The sequence below is a fragment of the Epinephelus lanceolatus genome, chromosome 2, assembly GCF_041903045.1.
Source record: "Epinephelus lanceolatus isolate andai-2023 chromosome 2, ASM4190304v1, whole genome shotgun sequence".
Taxonomy (NCBI): Eukaryota; Metazoa; Chordata; class Actinopteri; order Perciformes; family Serranidae; genus Epinephelus; species Epinephelus lanceolatus.
This window is the reverse complement of record NC_135735.1, coordinates 72911-88392: the sequence shown is the minus strand read 5'-3', so window position 1 is coordinate 88392 and position 15482 is coordinate 72911. Positions and strand designations below refer to the sequence as shown.

At 44.1% G+C, this 15482-nt stretch overlaps 1 protein-coding gene across 2 annotated transcripts in view; it reads left to right on the top strand.

Annotated features, from left to right (window-relative positions):
• Positions 1-15482, top strand: part of LOC117256539 (EMILIN-1-A-like) — a 58444-nt gene that overhangs the window by 28779 nt on the left and 14183 nt on the right. Inside the window, exons 3-9 of one of the 2 annotated variants that reach the window (XM_078172909.1) lie at positions 3819-4042; positions 4832-5073; positions 5305-5478; positions 5591-6568; positions 7103-7409; positions 9378-9620; positions 9704-9952. In XM_078172909.1, the coding sequence (XP_078029035.1) occupies positions 3819-4042; positions 4832-5073; positions 5305-5478; positions 5591-6568; positions 7103-7409; positions 9378-9620; positions 9704-9952 (2417 nt within the window). Of the gene's footprint in view, positions 1-3818; positions 4043-4831; positions 5074-5304; positions 5479-5590; positions 6569-7102; positions 7437-9377; positions 9621-9703; positions 9953-15482 lie in introns of both variants that reach the window. The other variant, XM_033626007.2, reaches the window with a different exon arrangement.

The following is a 15482-nucleotide window of genomic DNA, read 5'->3' as shown; positions in this document are numbered from 1 at the left end:
TTATTCTGTTTACCTGTAAGCTTATTGATGTTTTGACAGATTTTTTCCCATTACCTTTTGCACTTTTGATCACAGCTATGAAGAAGTTTGCTTTGGCCTTTCACATTGTCTGAGTTACTTTATTTCTTGTAGAAGTGAATTTAAGTCGGTCTATAGTTAAACCAGATTTCAGAAAATTCGTAAGTAGATGATCTCGCTCTTTCGTCAGCTTTAGAAAGTCGGGGGTTAGCCATGGCAGTGTCCACTTTATTTTCTTTTGGCTCACTCTTCTGGAGAAAGACTCAATAACACATTTTAAAAATGAATCTGTGCTGTTGTTAATTTCCTCACAGGAGGTGATCTTGTTCCAGTTCAGGCCATCAAGGTCAATTTAAGATTTTCTTGTTGGCTCTGTGGTATGATATTAAAATTAATTTTATTACTGAAAAAATATTGTGACGAGTTTGTAAAACATGATTTGGTGAGCTTTCAGGAAATGGCATTATGGTCTGATTGTCCAGTCAGGAGGTTATGGGTTTTGACAATTCGTTCCGGTTTGTTAGAGAAGAGCAGATTAATTCTGGTTCTGGATCGAGTGGTAATTCTGGTAGGTTTCTCTATGAGTTGAGACAGATTAAAGTGCTCAGTCAACTGTTTCAAATTTTTCCTGTCTGCTGTACTATCCCAGTTTATGTTGAAATCGCCAAATATTAGTATTTCTTTTTTGTGATCACAGCTTTAAGTTGTTCATAGAAATCTATGTTGGCTGTGGGTTTTCTGTACATATAACTGTAAAAGACATCTCAGAAGAGAGTGTAATATTTACCCCAACACATTCAATAGTGTTATCGGTGGGCCATGTAATCTGTTCACATTTCAGGGTGTTTCTAACATACAATAAAACTCCACATCCCTGCTCCTGGTTCCTTTCTTTCCTAAAAACATTGTAACCAGGCAGGATTACAGCAGCTTTTGGTGATGAGTGAGTTAGCCACGTTTCAGAGAAACCCATAAAATCAATATTAGAGTCAGACAGTAAACACTCTAGTTGCTCTCTTTATGGAACTGAGCTATAATAATAATAATAATAATAATAGTAATAGTAATACAATGTATTTTTATTGCATTTTACATTCCAAGGAATCTCAAAGTGCTATAAAACAAATGATAACAACAACAGTGTAGTACAATCAACTACAATTAAAACAGAAAAGCTATGGCTAAGCCACACCCCCCTCCACTCACCCAGACAAAATATCAACATTCAGTGACCGGCGCTATGGCAGGTGTCACAGTACATGGCATTTCGCAGGAGGCAATTGATGATTTTTCAATCAATTCAATCAATTTTATTTATAAAGCCCAATATCACAAATCACAATTTGCCTCACAGGGCTTTACAACATATGACATCCCTCTGTCCTTAGGACCCTCACAGGTTTTGGAGAAATAACGATCAGATGTCATTGAGAAGTAACCAAAAGGGCCTAAACTACGCACTGGATATATTCATCATTTTATTGTTGAGAAGGTCGATGAAAAGCTGAAATTATAAGCCAAAATTTACAGGTCCCAGTGTAAGCGTGATAAACCGCATATGGACACATTAATAACTCCTGGTTCAACTTTGTTTATCTCTTTTGTCACTCTATAAGTCAGAAAATAGTCTACACACAACAGTAATAGAGAAAATCTTCACCATGTAGTTAGGAATAAAAAGATATAGGCTATCAGGCTTTGAATTATTGTGAACAAGCTTTTGGAAACTGGAAATTTTGGTGCATCAAAGTGCCACTGAAGTTAAGGTTTTTGGCTCAGAATATGACAAAAGGATAACAGCCTTTTTACCATCTTTACCAAGAGTGTCTCTCCGTTAGTTTGGTGCTACAGTATTTACACTGAATCATTCAGCACAACGTTTACCAACCTTTGTTATCTCTGCCATTACAGATAAGTTAATGAAGCTAAGCTCCAGAAGTTAACGTTAGCTTAACTAGAGCCCTTTGGACAACAGCTAACAATGATGTACAATCACCAAAGTACAAAACTAGAACAAAATAGGCTAATGAACTCCCAGCAAACAAGGTGACATGATGAACAATGCAGCTAGGAGCTAACATTAGGCTAACTTTAGCTAACGTTAGCTAGAGATGTTAAAGATAACTTTATATTTCTTTCCAGCAAAGTGACAATATGTTGCCTCAAACACAATGTTGACTTACCGTAATGCATTTCAATGGATGTCCAGGCAGAGAATGTCAGAGTGTATGGGAATGGCTATATGCACTGTGATTGGCTCATCGCATTTGAGGGCAGGGCTCAGCCATAGGTCAATTATACTCCAGATATTGATTATTTATAAATAAAATTGATTGATTGATTGATTGATTAATATTGAGGTGCCCACCGAGGAGCCCTTTTTTACAGTGTGGATCCCAAATTATTTTAGCTTGATTCAATGTAGAAAAAATGTTTGTTAACCCGTGTTTTTTAGTCACTGAATTCCTATCAGGAGTTTTGATGTTATACATGTGATTGAGTATACATCTTGAGACGGTACCGTAGTTAACTGCTGGGCTTGTAGCCAACCACGCGGCTCCATTGAGAGCCGCAGGTGGTGTTGATTCCTCGGGTAGCACTGGTGGTGGAGGAGGCCTCTCAGCTGATGGGGTATTAACCGTTCGCGTGACCCCACTGAGGGCCGCTGGTGGTGGTGTTAGCTCCCCAGCTAGCACCGATGGTGGAGGGGGCCTCTCAGCTGCTGGGCTAATAGCTGTTAGCACATACACTGTAACACACACTGGTTTCACTTACCGTGACTGAAGACGTTTGACACCAGATGACGTTTGACACCAACAGACGTTTGACACCAGCAGACATTGGACACCAGCGGAGGTTCGACACCAGAAGACATTTGACACCAGCAGACGTTTGACACCAGCAGACATTTGACGCCAGAGGTTTGACACCAGCATATGTTTGACACCAGATGACATTTGACACCAGATGACGTTTGACACCAGATGACGTTTGACACCGGAAGACGTTTGACAGAAGCAGAGGTTCGACACCAGCAGACGTTTGACACCAGATGACATTTGACACCAGATGACGTTTGACACCAGCACATGTTTCACACCAGATGACATCTGACACCAGATGACGTTTGACACCGGAAGACGTTTGACAGAAGCAGAGGTTCGACACCAGCAGACATTTAACGCCAGAGGTTTGACACCGGCATACGTTTGACACCAGCAGAGGTTCGACGCCATTCAATTTTTCATTTTTTTTTTCTGCAAGTGATTTAGCACCAGGTTCTCCACAAACATGCAGTGTGTGATAGGAGAGGGGCGACCATCGACCGGCTGCACCCCAGCCCTGTCACGAACGGCTCTGCTCACCAACTGAGCCCGGTTATCCGGGGCCAACCAAAGATCCGCGGCGCTGAGGTATCATTACGGCTAGGTGGGATTCTGTCTTAGAGGCGATCAGTCATAATCCCACAGATGGTAGCTTCGCACCATTGGCTCCTCAGCCAAGCACATACACCAAATGTCTGAACCTGCGGTTCCTCTCATACTGAGCAAGTTAACTATTGCAACAACACATCGTTAGTAGGGTAAAACTAACCTGTCTCACGACGGTCTAACCTGTCTCACCAGAGGACGTTTGACACCAGCAGACGTTTGACACCACAAGAGGTCTGACACCAGAGGACATTCAGATCAGTTATTTTATTTTATTCTTTGATAAAGACTCACAGTGACTGAAGAGGTCTCACTGAATGAAGACGTCTTTGTCCTATAGGTCATCAGTTATGTCTCATGTCTCTGCAGGTACCGCACCTACATGAGACCCCGCTACAAAGTGGCCTACAAAATGGTAACAGAGATGGAGTGGAAGTGTTGCCACGGTTACAGTGGAGAGGACTGCAACGATGGTCCAGTTGGAGGAGCAGGAACTCAGCCCAGACTGGGACAAGGAGGACAGAGGGGAGAGACGAACTATGGACAGGGGGGAGGAGGAGGATATGGACCTGGACAGAGTGGAGGACACAGTGGTGAGTGGATTCTTGTGTGTGTGTGTGTGTGTGTGTGTGTGTGTGTGTCTGTCTGTCTGTCTGTCTGTTCTGATTGAAGGACGAACACAAACAGCTGCTGGTTGTTCTTTAAGTGTGAACTGTTTGGTGTCTGTGTCTCTGCATGTCTATATTTACAGTGTCTTCCGTCTCGCCCTCTCAGTGATCATCGACAGACACTTTACTCACATGACCAAAAGAGAGAGAGATCAACATGTTTTTAAATTACAATGAAACAAATAAATGCTCAGTGCATTTAATCACATATGAATTTAAACATGTTAAATACTCATGTAAATAATTAGTATTTTATTCTGAGTACCTTCTTCAGTCATCAGAGAAATCATCATCATCATCATCATCATCATCCTCTCATTGATCGCAGTGCAGACCGAGCGATGCAGCTTTGACATTAAAAGAAAAAACACTGTGACCTCAAAAGCGACAAAAACGTTAAACCATACAAAGATTCTTTAAACATTAACAGAAACCATCGTTGAACGGACTGACTGAGGTGAAACATTTCAGTTACTGCTCAGGACCAGGATGTTGGGCTGAACCCATGTGATCCAAAACTTAAATAAACTGGTACTGGTTCTTATTCATCTCAGTGGTCCGACTCTTCTGTATAAAAGAAACAGGAAGTAATCTGACCTCTACTGGAGACCAGCATGAATGATGGTACTCATGTGTAGCCCCACCTTCCTCTCCATGTGACTGTAGAAGCTTCTGTGATTGGAGCTCTGAAGTTGCTGCCTCCTTTTTTTCCAGGACGAGTTGAGAATGAGAAGATGAGGCAGCTGGAGGAGAAGATCCAGAGTTTGACCAAAAACCTCCAGGACCTTCAGTCCACCCTGAGCAACATGAACAGACTGGGCGTCAGTGCAGGAGGAGGAGGAGGAGGAGGTACCTCCTCAGGAGGAAGAAACCCCGCTGATGCAGCTCAGCCGGAGATTAAAGAGACGATTCACAGCATTCAGACCAAACTGGACCAGCTGGACAACCGTACACAGGTGAGTCCTACTTCCTGCTTTGTCTCAGTACCGTTACATTATTTAAATAGGAATACTCGCTGTACTCTGAGCGTGAATTATAATCTTTATTTTCCTGTACGTCAAGCTGTCGGAGACAATCAGCTTCACCTCACATCTGATAATGGGTGGACAGGTCCATTTAATGGGCTGGTGGTAAAGACGGTTTGTCTTCCTTCTGGGACAGTTAAAACTGTGTCTCTGCTCCAACAGGCTCATGATAAAACTCTGGTCAGCATCAACAACCACCTGGTGAATGGGAAAGGGAATGACCTGGATGGAGGTCTGTCTGGAGGAGGACTGAGCGGAGGGAGGCTGAATTCACTGAAGGAGGAGATCCTGAGGGAGTTGGAGAGGAGGGTGTCGCTATCCTGCTCCTCCTGTCAGGTATTGTTAATGGTTAATCTCTCTCTGTGTATTCTGACTGAAGTGTGTGAAGAAGAAATAAAACATGAAAAGCTGAAGTCAAACGTTTTCGGGTTTATGGTGTCTTTTCCAGGCTGGTGTGGAGGATCTGCGCCGGCAGCAGCAGGAGGACAGGGAGAGTATCCGAGGTCTGCAGAAGCAGTTGAATGCCATGGATGTTCGGTATCGGCAGGGCTTGGACGGGCTGCGACGGGAAGTGATGGATCTGAAAGGATGCTGTGATACTCTTGATGACCTCCAAAACCGCATCACTGATGCTGAGCGCAAGATCAGCTCGGCCTCAGAGAACTTTGATGTTCTGCAGAACCGTGTGGACAAAGAGCTCAGTGGAGGAGGCAGCAGCAGCAACAGGGAGAATGGTGGCTTCAGAGGAGGAGGATTTACTGGTGGCGATGGAATCAGGGAAAGAGGGAGGGATGTTGTGGTGACGGAGGACAGACTGGACAATCAGCTAAAGGACCTGGAACAGCGGATCAACAACACTGTGCAGCGGACAGAGCAGAGCTGCTCACACCTGGAAAACGATCTGAAGGACTACATTCACAGAGAACTGGGGGACCTGAGAACGGTCTTCCTGGACCGCTTCGATGACCAGGCCTTCAGGATCGCAGACGTGGAGCTGGACGTGGGGCTGGTGAAGGACAGGGTGAGCGACCATGACAACCGGCTGTCCAACCTGGAAAACAAGACATCCCTCCTGAGCTGGAGTCTGGAGGAGTGCGGCTGTGGAGGGTCTGAGGGAGGAGGAGGAGAAGGGGGAAGAGGAGGGGGTGACTGGGTAGGTGGAGGAGGACGTTCAGAAGAACGTCCAGGAGGAGGATCTACAAGTGGAGGGTCAACAAGTAGAGGGTCAACAGGTGGAGGGTCTACAGGTGGAGGGTCTACAGGTGGAGGATCTACAGGTGGAGGGTTACCTGGTTCAGGAGGAGACAGAGAGAGTGCAACAGAGAAATCACTGGAGTGGAGAGTGATCGCCAACGAGGATCAGATTCGACACTTTAACACTCGACTCAAAGACCTGTCGGTTTCTGGAGACTCTCTGCTCGACAAGGTGAGATTTAACGTTCGCAGATTTTTTATAACGTGACAAATTAAAGTTTCACTGAAGAACGAACCTGAAAATACACGAACAAGGATTTTTTTTTTTCCAAAGTGAAACTGCAGCGACGAATCAAAGACAACATAGAAGAGAAGGTCAAAAAGAGAAATTCTTATTGGTTAAATCTAACCATGTGAACATATTAAAATCAGCATGTGGTTATTTACTTTAATATTTAACGATTGTACAAGAAGACAAAAAGTGACTAATTTTTCATCTTCATCCTGAGCGGATATTTTTATATCACAAATGTTAAATCAGTCCTGAACAGAAACTGTCTTTAAACTGATGTAAATTTAAACTATAAAAAACTCTCTACTATTTATATACGATTTTGAGCACAATAACTGTGACCATTAATATCATTAATAATAATGATAATAATAATAATAGTGAACTGTGATCATTATTATTATCATTATCATTATTACTGATAAACTGTGATCATGATTAATAACAATCATATTGTTAATAATGGTCACGCAGGTGGTGGACCTGAGCCATGACGTCCGTAAGATCAAAGCTCTGACTGGAGATCATGGCGAACACTTTAACCGGATCGTGACGGAGGTGGAGCTGCTGGGACACGACTGTGAGCTGTGCAGGAAGGTGGAGGATGAGCTTCGGAGGCTGAAGAATCATTCCCAAGATGCACTGGGGCACGTGCAGAGCCACATCAACAGACTCCAGATCAGATTGGACTCAGGGAGGGACAGCTGTTTCCAGATGTGTTCACAGCTGGAGGACGACGTCCGCCTGCTAAGAGATGATGTTAGGAGGTGCACCGGCCAATGTAAGACCAGCTCGGACACGCCCACAGGTCAGATCAACCAATCACATGACTGCCAATTAGACCCCTGCCCCCAGAGTTAATCGGCAATGACAGCAGCAGATTTATTGTGTCAATCTGAATTTACCATATTGACCGTTCAGCAGTGTTAGGGTTACGACTGTAACCACACGAGCTCCATCTATGGTCATGTGATGCCCACGCTGACGCTGACTTCATTACCATTGTGTTTTTTTTGTTTGTTTTTTACAGGATCACATCTGATGTGTGATATGAAATTTAATAAAGACAATAATTATTGATTATAAATATTGATTATAATTATTGATTAGTCATCTCCATTGATTGTTGACTGAATCAGACGAGTCTTTTACTCACACGTCTCATGCAGAAGGTCAGATGTCAATCTGTCCAGTTGTCTGCAGTGTTTTTCTGCAGCGTCGTGTCTCACAGTTGTCTCATGGGTGTCTCAGCTGTGTCTCACCATCTGAAGTGTTTATTTACGCTTCCAGTCTGTTTTTTTTTCACCAATGTGTGAACAGGAGGTTGAAAATATCGTGAATTAGATTTCAGGTTTTTCTAAAATCCTGGAGCATTTTCTTAAAATGTAAGTTCAGATTTTGGCCTTTAAACTTCCAGCTCAGTTAAACAGATTTATCTCGTCTCTCTGTTTAATTCTTCTTCTTTTTCTGTAAATTCAAATGTCTTTTTTTACAGAAACTTTATTAACCTGGATCAAATATGTCTCTGGGCCTTTGGTTCCCTAGGGCTTGTCTTGTCAGGCTCAGTTCAATCATCAATCTCCACCAGTTCAAATCTCAGTAGCAGGGCCGCCCCTCCCTAAACACAGAACATGCGCTGTGCGTAGGGCCTCATCTTCCATGGGGGGCCACATTTTGTGCGAGGGGACGCAATTGCGCTATGCGCAATGGATGCACACATGCGGTACCGTGAGGTGCGCGTAGAATCAGCTTGAGGAAGGAGAGAAGAGTCCTGACTGCCCATGCGTCGCTGCAATGATTGACAGCACTCGACATCTGAACAATAAGAGGGGTGCGCTGGCAGGCACTTGCAGAGCTGCAGCAGGTGAAGAGTTGTCGACATGTCGTCCAAAAGAGCCTCAGGAGTATGTGCGGGGTTGGGAGGGTGGGCGGGCTCCACGGAGGGGGAGACCCGAGCTTCGGGGGTATGTGCGGGGCCAGGAGGTCGGATGCTCCCAGAGAGGGGAGAGGGAGAAATATAGCTAAATAAGATGAAAATAGAAAAGAATGTCTCTGTATTTTATTTCTGTTTTCAGTGTTTAATTAAGGTGGGAGAGGCGGAGGGCTGAGGGAGATTGGACACCTCCAGAGAGGGGAGAGGGAGAAATATAACAAAATAAGATTAAATAGGAACAACCTGTCTCCCTCTTTTATTTTATTTTCAGTGTTTAATCAAGGGTGGGGGATTGAGGTGGTGGAAGTTACTTTATTTTGATGAGTAATTGATGGCTATTTGTGACTCAGATTTGTTTATTTATTTATTTCAGTTTGAAGTTATTTTTATTTAGTATTTATTTATTTCAGGTTGAATTTTTTATTTTATTTGACTCATACAGCCAAACTACTGTATCTACAGTACATTTGTTATTGCCAGTAAAGGTTGTCAAGTTAAATGGCAAGTTGTTGTTTGGTCATTTTGTACCTATGATACATTTGGGATGGGGGCCTCCAAATAAAATTTTGCTTAGGGTCCCAATTTGGTCAGGGGCAGCCCTGCTCAGTAGTATAAATCCAGCCTGCTCTTCTTTGGTTCACTCATTAAAAATAGATGCCGTTAATGATTCTGGTTTTTAAACAGCTTTTAATTCATAAAAATGTTCTCCCTGTGATTTTGAGCTGAAGACGAGCTGATAAAAGTTTTAATGTAAGCTCATGTTTTTTTCTGTATGAAAAGGTCATTAAGGTTCTTTGCAAACTAAACTCCCATTAGGTGGTGGAACTGGTGGCACTGGTGGCGCTGGTGCTGGTGGTAGCAGTGGACGTGGACCTGGGTTGGATGCTGAGAAGCCTCTAGATGGCCACAGCGTGATCGGAGGCTCCATCAACAACAACCAGCTGAAGACGCTGCAGGGTGAACTGTCTGAGGTCATCCTCACCTTCAGCTCCATCAACGACACCCTTAAGGGACTCGAACACACGGTACAGAAACACGGCAGCGTCATCACCGACCTTGGTGAGTCCAACTCGGTAACACAGACTGTCTGAATTCATGACTTCACGTGTCCTGGCTGACGGTCATCGTTTGATCTCTGACAGGAAACACAAAGGATAAGATCATTTCTGAGCTGGACAAAATCCAGCAGGAGGTGACGGAGCACATCGAGGACAGCCGCGACCGTCTGGACGGGATGGATGGGGACGTGCGGCGGTTTGAGAACACGCTCTTGGTGGAGATGGGAGACTGTAAGAGGTCTGGAGACGGTCTGGAGAAGAGGCTTTCGAAGCTGGAGGGAGTCTGTGGGCGGCTGGATGGCGTCTCTGATTCCATTCTGAAAATTAAAGAAGGTAAAGTTTTATTTTATTTAAAACGTCACGATAAAACTTAAAATGTTCGTCCACGTACACAGACTGGATTCATTGTGAGAGATGGATACCAGAGGACAGAGTCAGATCAGAGGGTTGGCGGGGAACACAAAGTTCTCAGCATCACAAAGATTTGTGTCATGTGACGTGTCTCTTGTTGTGACGTGTCTCTTGTGATGTGTCTCTTGTTGTGAAGTGTCTCATGTTGTGACATGTCGCTTGTGACGTGTCTCTTGTTGTGACTTGTCTCATGCTGGGACGTGTCTCTTGTTATGAAGTGTCTTTTCTTGTGACGGAACTCTTGTTGTGACGTGTCTGATGTTGTGAAGTATCTCTTGTGACGGAACTCTTGTTGTGACGTGTCTCATGTTGTGACGGAACTCTTGTTGTGACGTGTCTCATGCTGTGATGTGTCTCTTGTTGTGACGTGTCTCTTCTTGTGACGGAACTCTTGTTGTGACTTGTCTCATGTTGTGACATGTCACAGGCAGGAATGATTTCCTGTGGCGCTCAGTTGTACATCTTAGTGGTATGAGTCTCCCACTGAAAGTACTCTTGTGCCTGACCAGCACATGGTGGAGTGGGTGTGAGACATTGTCCAAGACAGTTCGTAGCTTAGACAGCATCCTCCTCTCTGACATCACCATCAGAGAGTCACACTCCGTTCCCACAACGTCACTGGCCTTGCGGATCAGTTTGTTGAGTCTTTTGGCGTCCGCCACCCTCAGCCTGCTGCCCCAGCACACAACAGCATAGAGGATAGCACTGGCCACCACAGACTCATAGAAAATCCTCAGCATAGTCCGGCAGATGTTGAAGGACCTCAGTCGCCTCAGAAAATAGAGACGGCTCTGGCCCTTCCTGTAGAGAGCGTTAGTGTTCTTAACCCAGTCCAGTTTATTGTCAATGTGTACCTCCAGGTACTTATAGTCCTCTACAATGTCCACACTGACCCCCTGGATGGAAACAGGGATCACCGGTGTCTTGGTCCTCCTCAGATCCACAGCCAGTTCCTTTGTCTTTGCCACGTTGAGCTGCAGTTGGTTCTGCTCACACCATGTGACAAAGTTATCCACAGCTGCCCTGTACTCATCCTCATCACCCTTGGTGATACATCCAACTATAGCAGAGTCATCAGAAAACTTCTGAAGATGGCAGGTCTCAGTGCAATAGCTGAAGTCTGTGGTGTAGAGGGTGAAGAGGAAGGGAGAGAGGACAGTCCCCTGCGGGGCCCCGGTATTGCTGACCACTCTGTCTGACTCACAGCGCTGCAAGCGCACATACTGTGGTCTGCCAGTCAAGTAGTCTACAATCCAGGACACCAGGGGGGCATCCACCTGCATTGCTGTCAGCTTGTCATTCAGTAGAGCTGGACGTATGGTGTTGAACGCACTAGAGAAGTCAAAAAACATGACCCTCACAGTGCTCGCCGGATGATCCAAATGGGCGTAGACACGGTTGAGCAGGTAGATGATGGCGTCCTCAACTCCAAGTCGGGGCTGATAGGCGAACTGGAGGGGGTCCAAAAGTGGCTTGACCATGGGCCGGAGCTGCTCCAAGACGAGTCTCTCCACGGTCTTCATGATGTGGGAGGTCAATGCCACGGGTCTGTAGTCCTTGGAGCCACTGGAATGCGACGTCTTTGGCACAGGAACGAGGCAGGATGTCTTCCACAGCAAGGGGACCCTCTGGAGACTCAGGCTCATGTTGAAGACATGCTGAAGTACTCCACATAGCTGGGGGGCACAGGCTTTGAGCACCCTGGGGCTGACACCATCAGGGCCTGCAGCCTTATTTGAGTGGAGTCTCATCAGCTGTCTTCTCACATGGTCAGCAGTGAAGCACAGTGTCAATCAATCAATCAATCAATTTTATTTATAAAGCCCAATATCACAAATCACAATTTGCCTCACAGAGCTTTACAGCATACGACATCCCTCTGTCCTTATGACCCTCGCAGCGGATAAGGAAAAACTCCCCAAAAAAACCCCTTTAACAGGGGAAAAAAACAGTAGAAACCTCAGGAAGAGCAACTGAGGAGGGATCCCTCTTCCAGGACGGACAGACGTGCAATAGATGTCGTACAGAACAGATCAGCATAATAAATTAACAGTAATCCGTATGACACAATGAGACAGAGAGAGAGACAGAGAGAGAGATGCAGGTAATGACAGTAACTTACAACAACATTATTGAAAGTAATAATATTATAGTTATAGTTCTGGCTACTGTGGTACAATATGTTGAAAGTATGTATTAATATCTGGCAGTATACATGTGTGACAGTAGTCATATGTGTATAATAACAGTAGAAGTATGACTAATGACTAATGATGGCAGCAGCAGCAGGAGGCATCTGGCAGGACCACGGCAGCAGCACAACCACACACGTCACGCTGTCCAGGCACCGCTGCGATATGAGTTAACCTGAGAGACAGTGGAGCACAAAGGCTCCGGAGAAGAAGCCGAGTTAGTGACATCCAGAATGGCCGAGTTAGCAAGATGCAGTAATAGAATACGAGAAAGAGAGAGAGAGGAGAGAAGGTGCCCGGTGTATTATAGGGGGGTCCTCCGGCAGACTAGGTCTAAGTCAGCCTAACTAGGGGCTGGTACAGGGCAAGCCTGAGCCAGCCCTAACTATAAGCTTTATCGAAGAGGAAAGTCTTAAGTCTAGTCTTAAATGTGGAGACGGTGTCTGCCTCCCGGACCATAACAGGAAGATGATTCCACAGGAGAGGAGCCTGATAGCTGAAGGCTCTGGCTCCTGATCTACTTTTGGAGACTTTAGGGACCACGAGTAACCCTGCGTTCTCAGAGCGCAGTGTTGTGGTGGGATAATATGGCACTATGAGCTCACTAAGATATGACGGAGCTTGACCATTTAGAGCTTTATAAGTTAACAGTAGGATTTTAAATTCAATTCTGGATTTTACAGGGAGCTAGTGCAGAGAAGCTAAAACAGGAGAAATATGATCTCATTTCTGAGTTCCTGTTAGTACACGTGCTGCTGCATTCTGAATTAGCTGGAGAGTTTTTAAGGACTTACTAGAGCTACCTGATAATAGAGAGTTACAGTAATCCAGCCTTGAGGTAACAAAAGTGTGGACCAATTTTTCTGCATCTTTTTGGGTCAGGATAGGCCTAATTTTCGCAATATTACGCACATGAAAAAATGCAGTCCGTGGGGTTTGTTTCAAATGAGAATTAAAAGACAAATCTTGATCAAATGTTACTCCGAGGATTCTGACAGTAGTGCTAGAGGCCAGAGCAATGCCATCTAGAGAAACTATGTCATCAGATAAAGAGTCTCTGAGTTGTTTGGGGCCAAGAACAATAACTTCAGTTTTGTCTGAATTTAACATCAGGAAATTGGTGCTCATCCAGGTTTTTATGTCTTTAAGGCAGTTATGGAGTTTAATTAATTGATTACTTTCTTCTGGCTTCATCGATAAATACAACTGTGTATCATCCGCATAACAGTGGAAATTTATAGAGTGATTTCTGATGATGTTACCTAAAGGAAGCATATATAGAGTAAATAGGATTGGTCCGAGCACAGAACCTTGCGGAACTCCAAAACAAACTTTGGTATGTAAGGATGATTCATTATGAACGTCAACAAACTGAAAACGATCAGATCAATAAGATTTAAACCAGCTTAGTGCAGAACCTTTTAGGCCAATTAAGTGATCCAGTCTCTGCAGCAGACCTTGATGGTCAGTTGTGTCAAACACCGCAGTAAGGTCTAATAAAACAAGTACAGAGACGAGTCCTTTGTCTGGAGCAATCAGAAGGTCATTTGTAATTTTAACTAATGCTGTCTCAATGCTATGATGCACTCTAAATCCTGACTGAAATTTCTCAAATAAATTATTATCATGGAGAAAATCACACAGCTGGTCTGCGACTACTTTCTCAAGGATCTTTGACATAAAGGGAAGATTAGATATTGGTCTATAGTTGGCTAACACCTCTGGATCCAGGGTGGGCTTTTTTAGTAGAGGTTTAATTACAGCTACCTTAAAAGACTGTGGTACATAGCCTGTTAATAAGGATATATTGATCATATCTAATATATGAGTGTTAACTAAAGGAAAGACCTCCTTAAGTAGCCTAGTTGGGATGGGGTCTAAGAGACACGTTGATGATTTAGATGAAGAAATCACTGCGGTCAATTCTTGAAGAGAAATTTGGGAGAAGCAATCCAAATATATATTAGGTCTTACAGCTGTGTTTGAGGTTAGATAGGTACTATCTGAGGACAGGAGGTCATGAATTTTGCCTCTAATAGTTAGAATTTTGTCATTAAAAAAGCTCATAAAATCATTACTGCTAAGGGCTAAAGGAATACAAGGCTCAATAGAGCTTTGACTCTCAGTCAGCCTGTCTACAGTGCTGAAAAGAAACCTGGGGTTGTTCTTGTTTTCTTCTATTAATGCTGAGTAATAGTTTGCTCTGGCATTGCGGAGGCCCCTCTTATAAGTTTTGAGACTGTCTGTCCAGATTAAACGAGATTCTTCCAGTTTGGTCAATCGCCAGTTCCTTTCAAATTTTCGCGATATTTGTTTTAACTTACGGGTTTGCGAGTTATACCAAGGAGCAAACTTTCTTTGCTTTTTTAACTTCTTTTTAAGAGGAGCTACAGAGTCAAGTGTTGTTCGCAGCGAGCCTATGGCGCTATCCAAAAAATGATCAAAGTTGGTACAGGAAACCTCTGTTACTGAGGGACTTGGTATTGAATTTAACCACGGAGTAATCTTTTTCTTAAATTTTGCGACAGCACTATCTGATAAACATCTAGCATAGTAACTGTTGCTGAGTGGCGTGTAATCGAGTAAAAAGAAATCAAAAGTAATCAGATAATGATCCGATAGCGAGGGATTCTGTGGAAAGACTTTTAGATTATCAATTTCAATTCCATACGTCAGAACTAGATCGAGGGTATGGTTAAAACAATGAGTGGGTTCATGTACACCCTGACTGAAGCCAGTGGAGTCTAATAATGAGATAAACGCGGTAGCCAGGGAGTCATTATCAACGTCGACATGAATGTTAAAATTGCCTACAATAATAACTTTACCTGATTTAAGAACTAAACTGGATAAAAACTCTGAGAATTGAGATACAAATTCAGAATACGGGCCAGGAGCACGGTACACTATAACAAATAAAAGTGGCTGCGAGGTTTTCCAGGTCGGATGTAAAAGACTAAGAACGAGGCTTTCAAATGAATTATAATCTAGTTTAGGTTTAGGGCTGATTAACAGACTAGAGTTAAAAATGGCTGCAACTCCCCCTCCTCGGCCACTGCCTCGAGGAATGTGGGTATTATTATGACTGGGAGGAGTGGATTCATTGAGACAATTGTGGAGGTGACGACATGTGGGGGAGGGGTGTAGTCCTCATGATGGAGAGAGCAGTCAGTCTGACCACGGGGGGAGGAGGTGTGAGGAGGAGGAGGAGGAGGGGGGGTCAAGCAGGAGGGTGTTGAGGTGTGAGAGGGAGGAGTGGG